Source organism: Muntiacus reevesi, chromosome 1 (genome assembly GCF_963930625.1).
Source record: "Muntiacus reevesi chromosome 1, mMunRee1.1, whole genome shotgun sequence".
Classification (NCBI taxonomy): Eukaryota; Metazoa; Chordata; class Mammalia; order Artiodactyla; family Cervidae; genus Muntiacus; species Muntiacus reevesi.
This window is the reverse complement of record NC_089249.1, coordinates 169,082,746-169,102,616: the sequence shown is the minus strand read 5'-3', so window position 1 is coordinate 169,102,616 and position 19,871 is coordinate 169,082,746. Positions and strand designations below refer to the sequence as shown.

The following is a 19,871-nucleotide window of genomic DNA, read 5'->3' as shown; positions in this document are numbered from 1 at the left end:
ATTTTGTAACTGGAGAATCTTTTGATACTTACATTTACTTACCAAATGTAATCTTGGGAGTGAGGGGACATACGTATACCTGTGGCTGATTCATGTTGCTATACGGCAGAAACCAACAGAGTATTGTAAGGCTATTATCCTCCAATTGAAAAAAATTTTTAATGTAATCTTGCTATACACAGCTATTTCAATGCTGAGCACTACTTTTTTTTTAGGCTACATTTATAAGGGAGCAATAAATGAAATTAAATCTGAGTGATTTAGAGTTTGGATCAAATTAGTAATTTTATCCAACAGATCTGCAAGCTGTCATACCTGTTAATGGCAGAAAAGATACGTGTTTCAATGCAATCTGCTCATTATATACAAAATCATCACAGCCTAAATCAGACTTATCTTTAATATATTCTTCAAAATGCTTTAAAATAATATATAATCATGGGAAAAAAATTTAAATACACAAATCTCCCTTAAAAAAAGACTGCCATTTATTCTGAGATATGAATTATCCTACATTTGGGGGGAGGGAAGGGATGTTAAAATAGCCTTACATATTTCAAAATAAAAAGCTTTTTTAAAAATAGTCTTACTTTTTAGAAACAATGGTGATAATATGTGCTAACTGTATTTTTAATCTCCCTTACTTAGCAAAATAACTGATATATCAGTTCCCAAAGTTACTTTGGCATTTCTCTGGAATATTAAATGCCAAAGATTAAAAACCACTGCATTAATTTACCACTTTCCATGGTACCAAACAAGCTACTGCCTATAACATAAGACCTACTGAACTTCTCCATGGATGAGAAAAGTGAGGTTTAGAGACTTTCATCAACTTGCACAAGGTCACACAAATACCAAGTGCACAAATGGGAATCAAATCTACGTCGGTTTCAAAACCCATGCTCTCTCCCTCATAAATGTACAAATACAATATAGCATAATTACAATAATGAATTCAAACCCTGGCCCCCAACTGAAATTAAGTTTCCCTGGTGTAGGCTCTCCCATCTCCTTTCACTCACAGCACTTGTCATAATACACCATTTCATATTTATTTGGGTGATAATCTGTTTAATGTCTAACATCCCTCTTCCTCCCACACCAGACTGAAAGGACCACGTCCACTATAGGCAGGGATGCTCCCTGTTTTTCCACGTCTGTACAGTCAACACCCAGCACAGTCACATAACACAACCGAGGAGACTGTGGGCTCTGACAGCAGACAGAAGCAAGCGTGCCCCTGCTTCTGTTTCTGCAGTGGGGTGGCCAGGCACCAACGCAACTCGAAACTTTTTATTGTGTAGGACAATGGCTACAGGCCACAAAGATTCAGGAAAACCTACTGCTCGGGCCCAACGACGACACTATTTGCCTTCTCAGTTCAGAGTTCTCTGGGCTACAAGGGGACAGGCTTTTTCCTACATGGCTCTGGTAGAAGGTCCATGACAGCAATCAATATAAGAAGAGCCACATCTGAGCCTAGCTGTAGGCGGGTAGGTGGTTAAGATGGGCCAGCCTCATTTCAATTTCTTGAGTGTGACCCTAAAGACATGGATGTGGACGGCTGAGTTGTTGCGGATCTGGAGCAGCGGCTCTCCTGTATCCGTCCCTCGTCGGAGGTACTGGCAGCCTTGTGCAAAGACCTGAAGCTGCTAGCCTGCAGCTGTGGGGTAATGTGAATGGCACGGTTGATAGGCAGGCCCAAGTGGTGGATGTAGATCTCAGTGCAGGCATTCTGACTCCCAGCCCCTCAGCCTAGCAGGTTCTGGCAGCAGGCCAGCTCGACCATAAAGCCAGTCTTCCTGTGGATATAAATGTCACTGGGCCTCCAGAGCAGGCAGTGGGGAAGCCGCTCCCACAGGGCGTACTCCACTGGGTCAGGCTCAGCCTTGACCACCCCGAAGGGCTCTCCATTTTCAGCCATGCTGTGTATCTCTCTCCAGTCCACAGTGCCCTCCACGTGCTTGTGGCCCACTCCCCTGCCAGGCCACTCAAGCAATCAGCTGGGATACAAGATGCTGTCCACAACCCCCAGGCTCTAAGAAAGGAAGAGAAGGAAAGGGTGCACCGCAGAAATGACAGAATGCTAGCAATCCTAGTATTTAAGAACAAGTTATTTAATCCTTTTCAGTTCCAATTTCCTTATCTAAAAAGATAGTATAACCTAACCCACTGGACTACATTTATGGGATATATGATTTAATACAAATAAAGTACATAGCATGGCGCCTTACAGTTAGCCAAAAGTTAAATATGACTCATGATCAGAATGCTAGCTCTTATTATTATTTTCAGAATTATAATACCAAATAAATATTTGTTGGATGAATGAATCCAAATTCATTCAAAGTATGTGTGTGTGCTCAGTCACTCAGTCGTGTCCGACTCTTTGCAACCCCATGGGCTGTAGCCCACCAGGCTCCTCTGTCCATGGAATTTTCCAGGCAAGAATACTGGAGGGTGTTGCCATTTCTTCCTCTAGGGGATCTTCCCAACCGAGGGATTGAACCCACATCTCCGTGATCTCCTGCACTGGCAGGCAGAGTCTTTTACCACTGAACAACCTGGCAATTCAAAGTGGACATTCTTAAACATTACACTTAAGTAAAAATATTTATTTACTGGCACTTGTAAAAAAGGAGAAGTTAAAAGTACATATATAGACTGCCTTCAACTTAACCAAAAAGAACACTAAAGACTCAATAAGATTGTCTATCATCAACTCAATCTCTGAATATTTTTCTAATATGCCTGCTACACTTCCCTAGTCAGTTTCTCTTACTTCACAAAGTAACTTTTCCACACCTCCATCACTCATAAGTCCAAATCCCATATGTTTCTGACTCAGTAATGTTTCTATTTCACCAAGAAAATAGAAGCAGTTAAGTAAGAATTTCCTCAGCATCCCAATTCCCTCCTCCACCATGCCTACACACGGATTGGCAAACTGTCCTTGAACCTTACAGGAAAAGGCAACCTTCTCAGCCATGGCCGAAACAATCCCTGTGTTCAGAGTCCCTTTCCCTCTCCCTTCTTACAGCACTTCATGCTATCTTTTTGTAACTTTGTGTATCCTCAGCCTCTCTCCACCTTGTCAATGAAAGCAGCATGAACTGTAAAGAGGCCAAAAGGTAGTCTATATGGGTTCTTAGAACTGCAATTCAGGGATCACAGATTCTAGAGGAACCCAGAATAGTGTCCCAGTGGAGGAGAACGGATAGGAGATTTTACGGGGAAAAGGAGGAAGTTCAAGCAGGCTTACACAAGCTGTTGACTAAGAATTTGGATTGGAGGATAAATCTTGTTCTATACATTCGATTGGGTTATCGAGCATGTCTCATCTGTTACTGGAGAAAGGTAGGGTTTCCTTAGTCCAGAAATAGTCCAGTTCTTAGCACTGTTCTTTCCTTTCGGCAACTCAGCAACTATTCAGCAATTTTACATTACAGAGTTCAACAAGAGATCAGCATGGGTACCAAATATGACGATCCTCAAGGAGTCTCAGTCATTCCTGCCTTTGTTCCTTTTACAATTTCCATCTTGGTTTCTTCCCTTCAGTTTATAAGGAAACTATTCTGTAGGGAACTACTGCCCTCTCTTCTTTCTCTCTACAACCAAACTTAAGAGAAAAAGTATTCATTCTTTCTCTACTTCACTTTGACTCCCTCCTGAACACAATGCAATCAGGCTGTTGCTTCAACTGAAAGTAAGATAACCAATTATCTCAAATTACATAATTCAATAAACAATTTTAGGTTTTATCTTTCTTGGTCTCTCAGAAACATCTGACATCACCAATAATTCTATTGGTTGCTTTCTGATTTTGCTTTCTGATTATGTTATTTCAATTCATCGTTACTATTTCTTAGTATCCTTCATTAATCTTATACTCACCCCAAGTAAATGGTGGGCTCCCCAGGTGGTTCAGTGGTAAAGAATCTGCCTGCCAATGCAGGAGGCACAGGTTCAATCCCTAGGTCAGGAAGATCCTCTGGAGAAGGAAATGGTAACCCACTCCAGTATTCTTGCTTGGGAAATCCCATGGACAGAGAAGCTTGGTGGGCTACAGTCCAAGGGGTCACAAAAGAGTTGGACACGACTTAGTACCTAAGCAACAACAAAGTCAATGGTTCCAAATTCAGTGGCACTGGAAACCCTTAAAAGTCTCATTAAGACATAGATTTTTGGGTTTCAGCCTCAGAATTTCTTATTTAGCAGGTCTGGAGCATGGCCCAAGAATAAACATTTCTAACAGGTTCCCAGGTAATAACAAGGCTGCTGCTTGGGGGATTACTTGAAGCCATTTTGAAGCATTAAATTAATTCAGTTCCTAGCGCTCTATCCTGAGCTCTACTCTCCTCTCTATTTTTGTTCCCTGAACAATCTCATCCAAGTTCATGACCAACCATCACCTATACAGGGTGACCAAATATAGCAAATAAAAATATAAAACCAGTTAGATTTAAAGTTCAAATAAACAACAAATAATTTTTTAGCATAAGTCCCAAATACTGCATGCAACACACGTGCTAAGTCACTTCAGTCATGTCCAACTCTTTGCAACTCTATGGACTATGGCCCGTCAGGCTCCTTTGTCCACGGGATTTTCCAGGCAAGAATACTGGAGTGGGTTGCCATGCTCTTCTCCAGGGGATCTTCCCAACCCATGGATCAAACCCACATCTCTTTCGTCTACCTATATTGGCAAGCAGGTTCTTTACCACTAGCTCCACCAATACTTACATGAAAAAATATTCACTGTTCATTTGATAGTCAAATGTAACTGAACATTCTTTTTTTAACTGGCAACACAATACCTACATACAGATAACTCTCTAATCTCTAAATACCACATTCATATGTGCAAGTGCCTCCCAGGGCAAAATTATCACTTGAATGTCCCATGAGCCCCTTGAACACAACAGATCTCCAACTACACTTATTACTTCCTCTTAAATCCTGTTCCTAGCCCCTCAGTAAATAGTATCATCACAAACTGAACTTACTGAAGCCAGAAATCTCTGAGTTTTCCTGGATCCTCCTTGACCCTCATACCTCATATACTATCTCCAAGTCGGATCAATTCTATCTAAATATCTAAAATTTATTCTCTTCTCCCACTTTACTGTTGAAATACCCAACCACTGAACATATCACATTCTCTCATCCCTCAATGACTTGGCACACGCTCTCTTCTCTGTCTGAAGGTTTTAATCAACTGCTATAAGGTTTTAATCAACTGATTATAATTGTTATAATCAATACCCGCCCTGTGAAACCTTCCTCTTCTCCCTAGACAGACATAAGGCATCCTTTCCCTATGCCCCCCATGCACCTTACACAATATTTAAAATTATGGTAATTATATCATATCCTGATTCAGGATCTGTACAGAATATCTCTACAGATTCTGTATCTGTATCTTACAGAGGGAGCACAAAGCAACAGGAAGAACACATGTTTGAAGTCAGTCCCAGCTAAGTTCCCATTCTAACTCTGATGCTTCCTTTGAGTTTAGTAAGTTACCGAACCTGTCCTTCCTTCAGTTCCCTCCTTTTTAAACGGGGTAAGGGTACTTCCCTCCTCTGTTTGTAGAGTTTAAATGAGAATGGGTAAGACACAGTCAGCATACCTTTTGGCAGGGCACAGTCACCCACAGATAACTACCTCTCCCATTTCCATACCTTTACTCCCCTTCATGTTATCAATTCACTCGAGAGCAGAGGCCCTATCTTTTCATCTCTGTAGCTCCTCTGAAAACAAAATAACTAACATAGCTTAACATCCTAGTTAAGGATTTGGGCTCTTGAAACAGACCACTTGGGTTCAAATGCTAGCTCATGGATTTACTAGGTTGTGTTACATTTTATCTGTGTCTCGTTTCCTTGTGTGTGAAACAGTAATAACATACTTAACTCACAGGATTTGTGAGTGTCATGTGTAAACTGCTTACAACAGTATTCAACAAGTGCTGTAGGTCATAAAAGCAGGAATAAAAGCTCACTGGATAACTGAATGACAATTCATATAGCTTTAGTATCCAGGGCAGACTCCTAGTACATCAGAAAATATTCCAACCTTTTCAGTTTCTTCTCTCCTATTTTCCAACATGCAAACATGAAAAGGAGCACACACTATTTGTTCAATTGGCTTTTCCATCATAGCCAACAATCATGAAAAATTATAGCCCATTCACCTTCATGCATTAATGTAATCTAAAGAGAACTGAATAAGCCCCCATCCACTTAAATGTACATTGTAAGCTGTCAATGGGATTTTCTTTACCACAATTTTTATATTCAGAAAGAATACTCAATTAAGTCATAGTTCAATATTTCTTAAATTTTTAGACTACAGGCAAGGTACAATGAAAGAAATATTGGATTTGGAATTTTTAAGAACTGGTTTTGTATGCCAGCTTTGCCATGAGACCTTGATGAAGTCACTTACTCCTTCAAGCTCAGTTTCCTCATCTGTGAAACGTAGGCTCTTTTATTTTAATTACTGAGCATGTGCAGTCACTGTGCCAGGAGCTGAGGCCAAATAAGACCAGACTCTGAAAACAAAACGCACTGAGCTGCAGATGCCATGATAAAAGTGAAAGCACTAGACACAATTTAAAGAAAAAAGAGAGACTGGCTAATTCTAAGCGACAAGACAGTTAAATTATTATCTTAAAAGAGGAGAAACTTTCTGCCGAGCTATCTAGTTTAGGATACAAAGGCAGAAGAAATAGCACGTGCAAAGGCAAGGAAACAAAAATTAACAGAATATACCTTTTTGTGAAATGCAAACAGTTTGCAGGATCATGTGTTAGAAAAGGTGGGAAGGATGAGTGACAACAGTGAAGAGGGAAACAAAGGTCTAAATATGGATAGTTTGGATGTAACACTAAAAAGTTTATGTTTTATCCCACATGAGGAGACAAGGTCTTTAGAGAGAGCAATGTCATCAAATTTGTAAAGAGTACCATAGAGCTCTTTCCCTATGGCTGTGGAGTCACATGAGAGGCAGAGGTTTAGGTGCATTCAAGATTCGGCTCCACCCACTGCCACGGCACCATAGCTATACCCCACCGCACCTTGGTGGAGGAAGGCATTCCTGCTGGAGCTGTAACGGACATTAATGCTGCTTTACAAGAGCTGCTGGAGGCCACCCTTCCCCAGGATGGCCTAGCATGGGGGATTTCGAAGCTACCAAAGCCTTGGACATCTTTTTGTGTTTGAAGCCCATCTTTTTGTGTTTGAATCTAACTCTGATGAGCTTATCTCAAGTTGATGAAGGCCCTTGTGATGAATGACAAATCAACCTAATTAAGGACAATGATAACAGAAAACCAGAAGAACGGGTGAAGTGAAGTCACTGACCCCATGGACTGTAGCCCAACAGGCTCCTCCGTCCACGGGATTTTCCAGGCAAGAGTACTGGAGTGGGTTGCCATTGCCTTCTCCAGAGGATCTTCCTAAACCAGGGATCAAACCCAGGTCTCCTGCACTGTAGGCAGACACTTTACCACCTGAGCCACAAGGAAGAACAGGTAGGCCTCTATATAACTGACAAGAGAAGGGGGAAAAAACCCTGTAAAACAGTAGTTGCAGTTGTGTGGTGGTTATGGACTATAGCAAAGAGTCTCAAGCAAAGGATGTCATGGAGGGGCACTTCTAATATTAATAGAAGAAATGATTTAATTAAAAACTTGGCTCTTGTTACTCAAAAAAAAAGAGAGAAAGAGTACCATGGTATCACTACACAGGATTTTCATTGAATGTGACTGAAGAGATGATGTTTAATAAGAAACTCAGTGTTATAAAAGTCCAGATGAGAAATAATGAAACAGAGAGGAAGAGTGGAAAACTCTTAAAAGGTAGAATCCACAAAACTTGGCAAACAAATGGTTACTTTTGGCAAAGGAAGACGAAGAATTACTATCTGGAGGGAAAATAAGTGTCACAGATACCACCATCCCCCACCCCACATCCTGCAGACACTCCCTTAGAACACTTCACAGCACAGCCCTTTAGGAAGGCATGGAGTTGATGAATAAATTATTTCACATCCCTGTCCTGGAATGATACTGCCCTTTGAGATAAAATAAGAAAGAAAAAATTATCATTATTATTTATATTTTCAGTATTATTGGTTTGCTTACGCAATAAAGCCAGTAACTGGAGTATACAGCAAAGGAACTGTCCAAGACAGAAAAAAATCACCTTTTGCCAAAACAACTAGCTGATCTCCACAGATTTCTAATCTGGGTCCCTAAAGGGTAGCCATACAATCTTTCCAAACATGTTTATCTTATTCTACCAAGTAATACCCTACAATGGCTTCACAAAGTTCTCATGATAAGACCGACATAAGACCAAAATTTGTAACAAAGTCCTGCATAATCTGGCCTCAAATTACTTACAGTGCCTCATCCTAGAAGCAAGATAGCACAGGCTCTGAAGTCTGATACCTGGATTTGAATTCAGTTTTTGCCATTTAGGAGCGATGATCTGTGGTAAACTGCTTGGTCTCTGTGTACTTTGGTTTCTTCATCTCAAAAATGGGGATAATGATAAGGTTGTAAGAGTAGTGCTCATCACAGTCTAGGCACATGTAAGTTTTAACAAGTTAGTATTTACAATGTCATGTTATTATGATATACTCTACATACTGATATATCAATACCACTATTAGTATTGTCATTATGATCACCATTATCATAGTCATCACCATTTTCAGTTTTTATGTTCCAGGCCCACTGGTCTTGCAGTTCTTCAAAAGAACCATGCATCTTCCCAAATCAGAGCTTTCCTCTATGCAGATCACTCTGCCTGGAACACTATCCTCCATGCCTTTGCCTAGTCAATTCATTCTGCAAAATTCAGCTTACAAATCCTCCTCCAGCCCACACCCGCCAATCAAAATTAGGCCAGATTCCCCACTTTAGGCCTTTTTTCCACAGCATTTGTCACAGTTTGTAATTATATATATTTATACGATGTGGTCAATTACTTGTGTAATGTCCATTTCCTCTACTAACCTGCAAGCTCTACGAGGGAAGAGATTAAACTGACCTTGCTCACTGCTGGATTTCCAAAGCCTGGCATAGAGTAGACCACAAATACTTACAGAATAAAAGAAAACTGCTATCAGATACATGATAATTCTTTGTAAAGGTACCAAATAATGGGAAAAGGGTAATACACATTACTTTCCTCTCACAAAAAGAAAGCGTTATCAAGATCTTTTTTCATTGAAGAAACATGAGGTAATTTACCCATCTAATGGGGGATGGGGGAATCAATTTGGGTTACAAGGCAGAAACTTAACCAAAAATTTCAATTCAACAGATAGAAGAAAAGAAATTTAAAACAACAATTTTTTAATGAAAGCTGAAATGCTTACTTGAGCATTGTCAGGTTCTTCTTTAATTTTGTCCAGAAGGGCTTGCTGTGGTGCCAGTGCTTTGCCACATTCACCATCCAAAGGTTCTTTCATCCTAATTTTTTAAGTAAAGGGATTCCTCAGTCTAAAATTACTAGATTTCTTCTTGGTGGTAGATAGCTGGATTCCTAAAACACAACATAAAGGATTGGTACTCAAGCTTATTCTTGTTGTTTTTTTTTTTTCTCCTTCATGTTTATCTGTATCAAAAGCTCTGTGTTGAGCGCAAGGTTTTAGGGCTAAGCATTTGAAAAAACAACTCTTCTGAGGCCATGACTATACTCCTTCCTGCCTTCTGCTCCTTCAGTAGCTGCCTTCACATTAAAAAAAAAGAAAAAAAAAGTCTTAGAACAATAGTTCCCACTTCCCTGATATCTTTAAAGAGAAACACTTGATTTTTTGTACGTTGAAAGTTACTTTGGAACTGAGACTAGAAGACCAAGACGGGGGAGGAAGTTACCAAGCTCTTGGAAGAAAGGACCTAGAAATATAGTTTCTGAGACCATGAGAATTAGTACTTGAAGCACACCTCCAGCTTAGATGTCTCCAAATGGGGCACACCAAGCTCCCCACCCCCACGTCTAACTCAGCCTTCACTGGAGGTCTCCACAGGGGCCGCATCTCTGGCCTTACAACAAGCTCTAAGCTCAAGATGCCACCAAATGAACTGGTATGCCCTTAAAATGGTCCACCTGCACCTTTCAGGGTCTCATGGGGTCCATGCCCAGAAAGCAGCCCCTCTGAGCTCCACTGCCCAATCGTCTTCTTGTAAACAAAATTAGTCATTCAGCAGACTTCCCTTCCCCTAGGAGTCAACATACTAAACAGAACGTAGTACACCTGAAGCAAACGAAAACTCTGCGAAGTTGTCTTGATCCAAACAGTCAAGCCAGGCATGGAAATGGTCAACGCCAGGCTTAAAAGCCAGTGCGAGAGATGAGAACTTATATGCCCACTTGCCACAGTTATAACAATCTATGAGCGCTCATGTCTTATTCGCTCCCCAAATCTCGTCCCCCACCAGTAACTCCCACGCCTGTCACTGAGTACAAACACTGCATCGCTGTATCTGATGGAGGGAACACGACCCGCATATGCCTGTCAGCCCATCTCTGCGGCGAAACCCCAACCTTTTAGCCACCCAGCCAGTCTGCGCTGCTTCCGCCCTGCGCCCGCCTTATCACGTGGAGCGGCCAACGCCCCGCCCCATACGGCCCCTCCCGCTGCAATCGACCGCGCTCACCTTCTGCTGCCCTCGTCGCTCCTGGGGAACCCTCGTCGCTCCGGGAAACGGGGATAGAACCTGGGGGCCCCACCCCGGGACAATGATTACTTTCTCTTACTGAAATTCTTCTGCACTATCCATTGCAACGCAACAACCATACAGCTGCGCGTGTGCAGCCCTGGTTACCGCCCCGCCCCCCTCGCCCTTTCCCATCATGCTTCAGATCAGAGCTGAGCAGATTTCCCAGCATTCTCTCTGCTCATTTATGGTTGACTTCTTAAAGACACAGAGACCCAATAATGAGAAGGTAGAGGAAGGGATTTGTGGGAGAACCTAAGGGGCGTAAGATGACACTGTAAGTGCTTTGCACCATTCTTATTTCGGGAAAGGTGACCTACTAAGAGAAGTTGAATTGAATAAGTAATAGCTAATATTTATTCCGACTCAATGGACATGAGTTTGGGTAAACTCTGGGAGTTGGTGGGAGGCCTGGCGTGCTGGGGTTCATGGGGTCGCAAAGAGTCGGGCACGACTGAGCGACTGAACTGAACTGAACTGAATATTTATTCAATAAATTGAATAAGTAATAGCTAATATTTATTAAGTCAAGTGTTTGGTAAACACTTGATATGAATCTTTCCACTTCTTCCTGACCACAACTCCAATGGTACAAATGTTTCTCTGGGAGTTGTAAATGAAGAGATTAATGAACTTGTTCGAAGTCAAGATTTGGTACTTTTGCATTCAACATTGGTTTGGAGATACAGCTATGATTTGTGAGGCTTTCATTGATTAATTTTTACTGCTGTATAGTACTCCATTTTATGAATGTGATACAATTTAACCATCTACTACTGATGGCCATTTGAGTTATTTCCAATTTTTGGCTATTAGAAATAATACTGCTGTGAACATTCTTGTCTCTTGTGACACATATGCTAGGTTTATACGTAGCAGTGAAATTGCTTGTTTTGTTTATATGAAAGTTTAACAAATAGTTTCAAATTTATTTTTTAAGATTTAATTTAATTTATTTATTTAGTTGCCCTAGGTCTCGGTGGGCTACAGTGTATGGGGTCGCAAAGAGTTGGACACACGTATTAGTTGTACCACATGGGATCTTCCTTAAGATGTGCAAGATCTTTTGAATGGGGCATGAAGCATCTTAAGCTGTGACATGCAAGATCTACTTTCCATTGAACCTGGGCACCCTGCTTTGGGAGGTCCTCAAACAACTTTAGAAAATGGTTGTTTTGATTTGTACTCCCATCAGCCATTTACAAGAATTCCAGTCGCCCCACGTCCCTGCAGATAATTACTACTGTTACTGTTGTTGTTCAGTCACTGAGTCATCTCTGAATCTTTGAAACCCCATGAACTGCAGCATACCAGACTTCCCTGACCCTACTGTTTAAATTTTAAACATTCTGGTGGGGATAGTGGTATCTTATTGTGATTTTAATTTGGATTTCCCAGATTTCTCATGAGACTGAACCCATTTTTCTGTTTTTTGATATCTGGATAGCCTCTTTCATGAAGTGCCTGTTCATGTGTCTTACTCATTTTTGTATTGGATTGTCTGCTATTTTCTTACGGATATGAGTTCCTTGTTGAATATGTGTGTTGCAACTATCTTCTCCCACTCTGTTGCCAGCCTTTGCACTTTATTATTGGTGTCCTTTGATGAACATGGGCTTCCCTTATGGCTCAGCTGGTAAAGAATCCACCTGCAATGTGGGAGACTTGGGTTCAATCCCTGGAATTGGGAAGATCCCCTGGAGAAGGGAAAGGCTACCCACTCCAGTATTCTGGCCTAAAGAATTCCATAGACTATATAGTCCATGGGGTCACAAAGAGTCAGACACAACTGAGTGACTTTCACTTTGATGTATATAAAAGACATTTATGTTTAAGTGTTTCTTGTGTCTTGTGTCAAAAAATTTTTTCCTACCAAAGGTTCTGACTAATTTATAGAATTATCATTAATTTGCCTTTCTCATTAGATCTACAGTCCATCTTCAGTTGCGTTTTGTGTATGGGTGTAAGATAAGTCAGGTTTCATTTTTTCAATGTGAATATTAAACTGATTAAGTGCTATTTTTTAAAGTTCTATCCTTTCCCCCACTGTTCTTTATCATTACCTTTACATATATAAGTTGTCTATAAATGTGTTAGCTTATTTGAAGACTATGTAATCTGTTCTTTTTGTCTTTTTTTGTAGAAATATGATTCTGGCTTAATTTCTATAATAACTATGACAAATCTTGATGTATGTGCTCCATTATGTCCTACTCTTTGCAGTCCCATGGACTATAGCTCACCAGGCTCCTCTGTCCGTGGAATTTTCCAGGCAAGAATACTGAACTAGATTGCTATTTCCTACTCCAGGGCATCGTCCCAACCCAGGGATCGAATCCGACTCTCTTGCATCTCCTGCATTGGCAGGCAGATTCTTTACCATTTGAGCCACCTGGGAAGATCCACTGAATGTTGATATCTAGCAGTAAAAATCCTTCTTCCCATTATGTTTTTAAGAATGTTTTGACTCTTCTTGGTCCTTTACATCCCATTATATTCTTTAAGACTGTCTTGACTCTTCTTGATCCTTTGCATATCTATATGCATTTTAAAATCAGTTAGGATTTTGTTTAGGATTACACTAAAGCTGTAGGCCTGTTTTGGAGAATTGGCATTTGTTATTCACTGTGTAGGATTGTGTCCCCCAAAAAGATATGTTGAGGTCCTAACCCTCAGATGTGACCTTATTTGGAAATAGGATTGTTGCAGATATAATTATTTAAGATGTAGTCATATTGGAGTAGAGTTGGCCCTTAATCCAATATAACTATTGTCCTTATATGAAAAGGAAATGTAGAGACAGACACATGAGGGAAGAACACCAGGTGACAGCTGTGGCAGAGATTAAAGTGCTGTAGCTACAAGATAAGGAAAGTCAAGAATTGGTGATAAACACCGGAAGCTGTTAGAGGCAAGGAAAGATTCTCCCATACAGATTTCAGAGAGAGAATGGCTCCACTGATACCTTGATTTTGGATATTAAGCTTCTAGAACTGTGAGACGGTAAATTTTTATTGTAGCACTTTATAACAGGAGGCCCAGGAGTCTAAGATAGCACTATATAGGGTTGACTCTTCCAGTCCATGAAAATGGTATATCTCTCCATTTTTTAAAATGTATATAATTTCAATAATGTTTTATACATTTTAAGTGTAGCAAACTCATATCTTTTTAAGATTTTTTTCAGGACTTCTCTGGTGGTCCAGTGGTTAAGACTTCACCTTCCAATGCAGGGGGTGCAGGTTCAGTCCCTTGTTGGGGAGCTAGGATCCCACCTGCCTCATGGCCAAAAAAACAAAGCATAAAACAAAAGCAATATTGTAACAAACTCAATAAAGACTTAAAAAATGGTCCACATTAAAAAGTACGATATTTCTAAAAAAAAAAAAAAAAAAGATTTTTTTCTAGGTCTTTGATATTTCATTTTAAGTGATAAAATTTCATTTTCTAATAGTTTATTTCCAGTATATATGTGTGTATATATAAAATTGACTTTTGTATGTTGGTCTTGAAGCCAGCACCATTGCTAAATTTATTTATTTATTCTAATAGTTTATCTATATATTTAAACTTTTAAAATTCTAACTATGTAGAAAATAGTGAAAAGTTCGCTCTTCTTTTTCAAGCATATGATATTTATTTATTTCATTTATTGCCTTATTGCACTGGCTAAAACCTCTAGTGATGTGTTAAATAGAAATAGTGACTTTGGGCATGTGTATCTTCTTCCTGCTGTGTTGCTTTCAACATAAAATCATTATGTACTATATTTGCTTTAGATTTTTTTTTCCCATTTATTTTTATTAGTTGGAAGCTAATTACTTTACATTATTATAGTGGTTTTTGCCATACATTGACATGAATCAGCCATGGATTTACATGTGTTCCCCATCCCGATCCCCCCTCCCACCTCCCTCCCCACCCCATCCCTCTGGGTCTTCCCAGTGCACCAGCCCCGAGCACTTGTCTCATGCATCCAATCTGGGCTGGTGATCTGTTTCACCCTTGATGACAGATATGTTTCGATGCTGTTCTCTCAAAACATCCCACCCTTGCCTTCTCCCACAGAGTCCAAAAGTCTGTTCTGTACATCTGTGTCTCTTTTTCTGTTTTGCATATAGGGTTATTGTTAGCATCTTTCTAAATTCCATATATATGCATTAGTATACTGTATTGGTCTTTATCTTTCTGGCTTACTTCACTGTGTATAATGGGTTCCAGTTTCATTCACCTCATTAGAACTGATTCAAATGAATTCTTTTTAATGGCTGAGTAATATTCCATGGTGTATATGTACCACAGCTTCCTTATCCATTCATCTGCTGATGGGCATCTAGGTTCCTTCCATGTCCTGGCTATTATAAACAGTGCTGCGATGAACATTGGGGTGCACATGTCTCTTTCAGATCTGGTTTCCTCGGTGTGGATGCCCAGAAGTGGGATTGCTGGGTCATATGGCAGTTCTATTTCCAGTTTTTTAAGAAGTCTCCACACTGTTCTCCATAGCGGCTGTACTAGTTTGCATTCCCACCAACAGTGTAAGAGGGTTACACACCCTCTTTTCTCCTCACCCTCTCCAGCATATATTGCTTATAGACTTTTGGATAGCAGCCATCCTGACTGGCGTGTAATGGTACCTCATTGTGGTTTTGATTTGCATTTCTCTGATAATGAGTGATGTTGAGCATCTTTTCATGTGTTTGTTAGCAATCTGTATGTCTTCTTTGGAGAAATGTCTGTTTAGTTCTTTGGCCCATTTTTTGGTTGGGTCATTTATTTTTCTGGAATTGAGCTGCAGGAGTTGCTTGTAGCTTTAGAATTTTTGCAGTCACTTGTGGGAGATTAAATATGCTAAATTCTTTGCAACTCTTCTCATCACGAAAAGGATCTGTCTCCCTACTCCTTGTTTCTGAGTTGGGTTTCGTGAATTATACTGAATTGATACAATATTACAGAACTGATATTATGTGAATTTCCAAGTGTAAGCCTTATAGTCCTTTCAGCTTCTGTTTTACTTTCTTGGAATGTTCCCACAATGTATCAAGGTTAGATAGGTTAAACTACTGAATGATTAAAAAAAAAAAAAAAATCATGCAGCGAGTAGCCCGAGAGTCAGCACCAAGGCCCGATACTTGTGTGTGGAACTATCTTAGATCCTCTACCTTGCTAGATGACTGCTCAGCCATAGGTGAGCCCAGGCAGAAGAACCGCCCAACTAAGCCAAAGTTGTAGAATCACAAATAAGTAAATGATTCTTGTTTTAAGTAAATAACTTTTGGGGAGCTTTGTTATCTAGCAATAGGTAGCTGTTCCAAAATTAATATCTAAAAATGGAGTACTGCCAAAGCTAAAATCTAGAGGCTAGAAAAAGATTAACCCATATCATGTAGTAGCAAAATTTTTGGCAGCACTACCAATTGTACTACCGTAGAAGATAGAAAATGTGCTTAATGAACTTATGGATCTATAAGATTAGGAGATTTCCAGAAAGAATATTAAAGGTGCCTATTGATTTATTTGAACCATCTTTGATAAGGTATTGTAAAAGAGAAATAAGCTAAAGAAAGAGCAATTTTGTTTTCAAGCAGAAATTGCACAGTATATAAAGGATCCAGGACAGTCTCTCCAATTAGTAAAATATCATCAAAGTAAGAAACTGTGGGGCTTCCCTGGTGGCTCAGTGGGAATGAATCCACCTGCCAATGCAGGGTGCATGGGTTCAATCCCTGATCTGGGAAGATCCCACATGACTTGGAGCAACTAAGCCCATGTGCCACAACTATTGAACTTGTGCTCTAGAGCCCAGGAGCCACAACTACTGAAGTCCACATGTCTTAGAGCCCATGCTCCAAAAGAAGAGAAGCCACTGCACTGAGAAGCCTGCTCACTGCAACTAGAGAGTAACCCCCACTCTCTATATCTAGAGGAAAACCTGCACAGCAGTGAAGACCCAGCACAGCCAAAAACAAATAATAAATGATTTTTTTAAAAAAAAGAAACAGCCTCAGAAGAAAGATTGAATCAAGGACATCACAGGTAGAATGTGGTCTCAAGGTCAAGATCAATTCAAGAAGCAGCTCTAAGAACTCATAAGGAGCTAAATATACTCATTGACCCTCTCACTCATTTGACGAAAGAGCTTCTGAGAAATGTGAGGATGTTGTCTCAAGGCAATCTGACACACCCAAAGTGTGGTGAAAGCAACTGTCACAGGCCAGCTTTATGAATGCTCTGCCTCAGAAAGAAGTATGGGTGTGGGGTGGGGATGAGAGGCTCAGTGAACTCGAGCCTGGGGCCGCATGTACACCCTGGCTCTGGGCCAAAGGCTACAGCGGCGGCCAGAGGAGCTGTAGGTTCCAGGTGATATGGTCATGCCTTCAGTCCAGGCATGAGCAAGCCTGAGCTTCAAGAGAGGGCAGGTTCTTAAGGATGGTGGAAGAAACTGGACCCAGCCTGGCCGGAGATGCATGGTGGGGGAGTCTGTAGGTGCATTCACTTTTTTGCTGTGATGTAAAAGATAGAAAGTGAAAGTGAAGTCGCTCAGTCATGTCTGACTCTTTGTGACCCCGTGGACTGTAGCCTACCTGGCTCCTCTGTCCATGGGATTCTCCAGGCAAGAATACTGGAGTGGGTTGCCATTTCCTTCTCCAGGGGATCTTCCCGACCCAGGGATCAAACTTGGGTCTCCCACATTGGAGGCAGACGCTTTAACCTCTGAGCCACCAGGGAAGCCCAAAAGATAGACCTGTCCTTAAATATTAGATCCATAAAACAAAGTTCAGAAAAATGGCAGTTACGTTTCTTAGGAAGGAGGGATGTAAATAAAAAGGTGCAAATTGATTTAAGCTTTTCTTAGTATTCTATCCTGCTGAAAATTAATTTGTTTCCAGTTTCATATGGGAAATAGAAGTCGAATATACATTTTAAATTCTTTCTAAAAACAAGGTTCAGGGAAGGGTCCTGGGTGTGGTTAAAATAGAGATTATTTGAGAACATCTTAGAGAAAAGTCCTAACCTCATTCACTGATCCAAATAGGAATCAGCATTGTTTTTTTCTTCTCCCTCTTCAAGCTTTTCTTTCATGTTTGCATTAACTTCATATAAACCACAGATTTCAGAAGGAGAGACACAGTATTCACACCATTAATTCAAAGTAAAGGGAGGTTTTAACGTTGCCAGAGTCAGAGTCTCAGTCTCCTGGGTTGGGCAGAAAATTGTAAAATGTGCCTTAGCATCATGATACTGTCATTACTAACTTGAACTTGTTCTAAAAAAACAAGTTAATAGGTTTGAAACCTATTAATTTGAAACCTCTGTAATTCTTGTTTTTTTAATATTAAATTTGAACCATTCATATTGCAATAAAATAGAATTGTGTTTAATATCCACATAGAAGCCAGGAGTGTCTGTGTCTGTATATGTGTATCTGTGTGAGTATTTTCAGGGTCGCCCCCTAAAGATCTTTAGAGAAATACAGCACTGCTGTTGATAAGCAAAGTCATTAAATTACAGAATCTTCACATGACATATTGTAGGTGACTGTTTTATAGTGAGAAGCTCTGATTTTGTTTTAAATCAAGTCCTAGAACTGTGTTAGTTACCGCACATGGGAACCTCTCATTACCTGAAGTCATTAGACAAACATGAAGACAAAGACTGGTGGCAGACTCACACATGAAGGTGCGCATTTCTACTTTTGACCTCTATCTTCAGAAAAATTTCTGCAGGTTATGTTACATTTTGTGGTGAACAATGGTGAAATCAAAGATCCAGCAACTTGGACGTGCTATATTTTGGTTGATTCATGTAATTGCCAAACACACCCTGGATTTCTAATAAATAATATGACCCCCCCCCAAAAAAAAGAAGTATGGATGTGCTTTGGGGGTGCATGGAATGAATCCAGTAAAACCTCATAAAACACCCATAGAGACTTCCCTGGTGGTCCACTGGCTAAGACTCCATGTCCCAGTGAGCCTGGGTTCAATCTCTGGTCAGGAAACTGGATCCCACATACTACAGCTAAAAGATTTGATGTGCACGGTGAAGATGGAAGATCCCTTGTGCCTCACCTAAGACCTAACACAGCGAAATAAATAAACAAATATTAGACTATAAGGGGTAATGACAATTTGAAATGAAAAAGATCTCTGGACTCCAACTTTCAATGGACAAAGAAGTTGAAAAGTCTACTAACCTGCCAAAATGGACCATTTATTATGGAAAACGAAATTTTCTCAGGAGGCAAAGCCACAAACCCAGAGAGGAGGAGCAAACACATCTGAAAAATGGATTATGAAGCCATTCCCAGAAAACAAAATAGTCAGAATATTTCCTGTCCTTTGAGTAGGAGAATCTAACAACAGGGGCCCAGGTTGTGAATTATTATGGATCAGTGACTGTTATGTGCTTTCTGTTCTTCCTTTTGCACAGGAGTGTCTGCTGGAGTCATTATGTCTCTGTAGCATCTGATGTATTGAGTGTGTAGGGCGAGAAATAGGGGAAACAGACAGCTGGTCGTTTTAGTTCATAGGTCTCTGGGCTGAAAAAGTTGCATATGAGCAGCTGCACTGAATGAACCACACCAGGAGTTTCATCTTCATAGACTTGATTTATGTGGAAGGTTGTTGGAGGGTGGAGGGAATGAAAAGTACCCCCTCGAAGTGAGAAGGCATTTTGAGTTATTTTCCTCAAAATTAAGATGATAATTTTTTTATTTTAAACATTTTTTATATTTTATTTATTTTTGGCTGCGCTGGGTCTTCATTGCTGCGCAGACTTTTCTCTAGTTACGGCCAGCAGGGGCTACTCTCTAGTTGCAGCGTGCAGGCTTCCCATTGCAAAGGCTTTTGTTGCAGGGCATGGCGTGCGGGTTTCAGTAGCTGCAGGGCTCAGTAGCTGGGGCTCCCAGGCCCTAGAGCACAGGCTCAGTAGTTTGGCACACAGGCTTGGTTGCTCCACGGCATGTGGGATCTTTCCAGATCAGGGATGGAGCCCATGTCTCCTGCACTGACAAATGGATTCTTTACCGCTGAGCCACCAGGGAAGCCCGATGATAAAATTTTTGACTCTGTGTGTTAAAGACTAAATTTCTATAAACAAAGAAACCCTAAAATGCAATTGGTCAAATAAA

The 19,871-nt window shown here is 40.4% G+C and overlaps 1 protein-coding gene and 1 pseudogene across 3 annotated transcripts in view; both read right to left on the bottom strand.

Moving 5' to 3' along the window:
- Window positions 1-10,818, bottom strand: part of ZMYM6 (zinc finger MYM-type containing 6) — a 44,105-nt gene extending 33,287 nt beyond the window's left edge. Inside the window, exons 1-2 of one of the 3 annotated variants that reach the window (XM_065916704.1) lie at window positions 10,679-10,818; window positions 9,397-9,563 (exon numbers count right to left, since the gene is read on the bottom strand). In XM_065916704.1, coding sequence (XP_065772776.1) covers window positions 9,397-9,489 — 93 coding nt within the window. In that variant the 5' untranslated portion in view covers window positions 9,490-9,563; window positions 10,679-10,818. Of the gene's footprint in view, window positions 1-9,396; window positions 9,564-10,275; window positions 10,580-10,678 lie in introns of those variants that run through there. The other 2 variants (XM_065916711.1, XM_065916707.1) reach the window with 2 other exon arrangements.
- Window positions 1,521-1,927, bottom strand: LOC136153898 (ribonuclease P protein subunit p20-like; annotated as a pseudogene).
- Window positions 10,819-19,871: the final 9,053 nt, after the last annotated feature.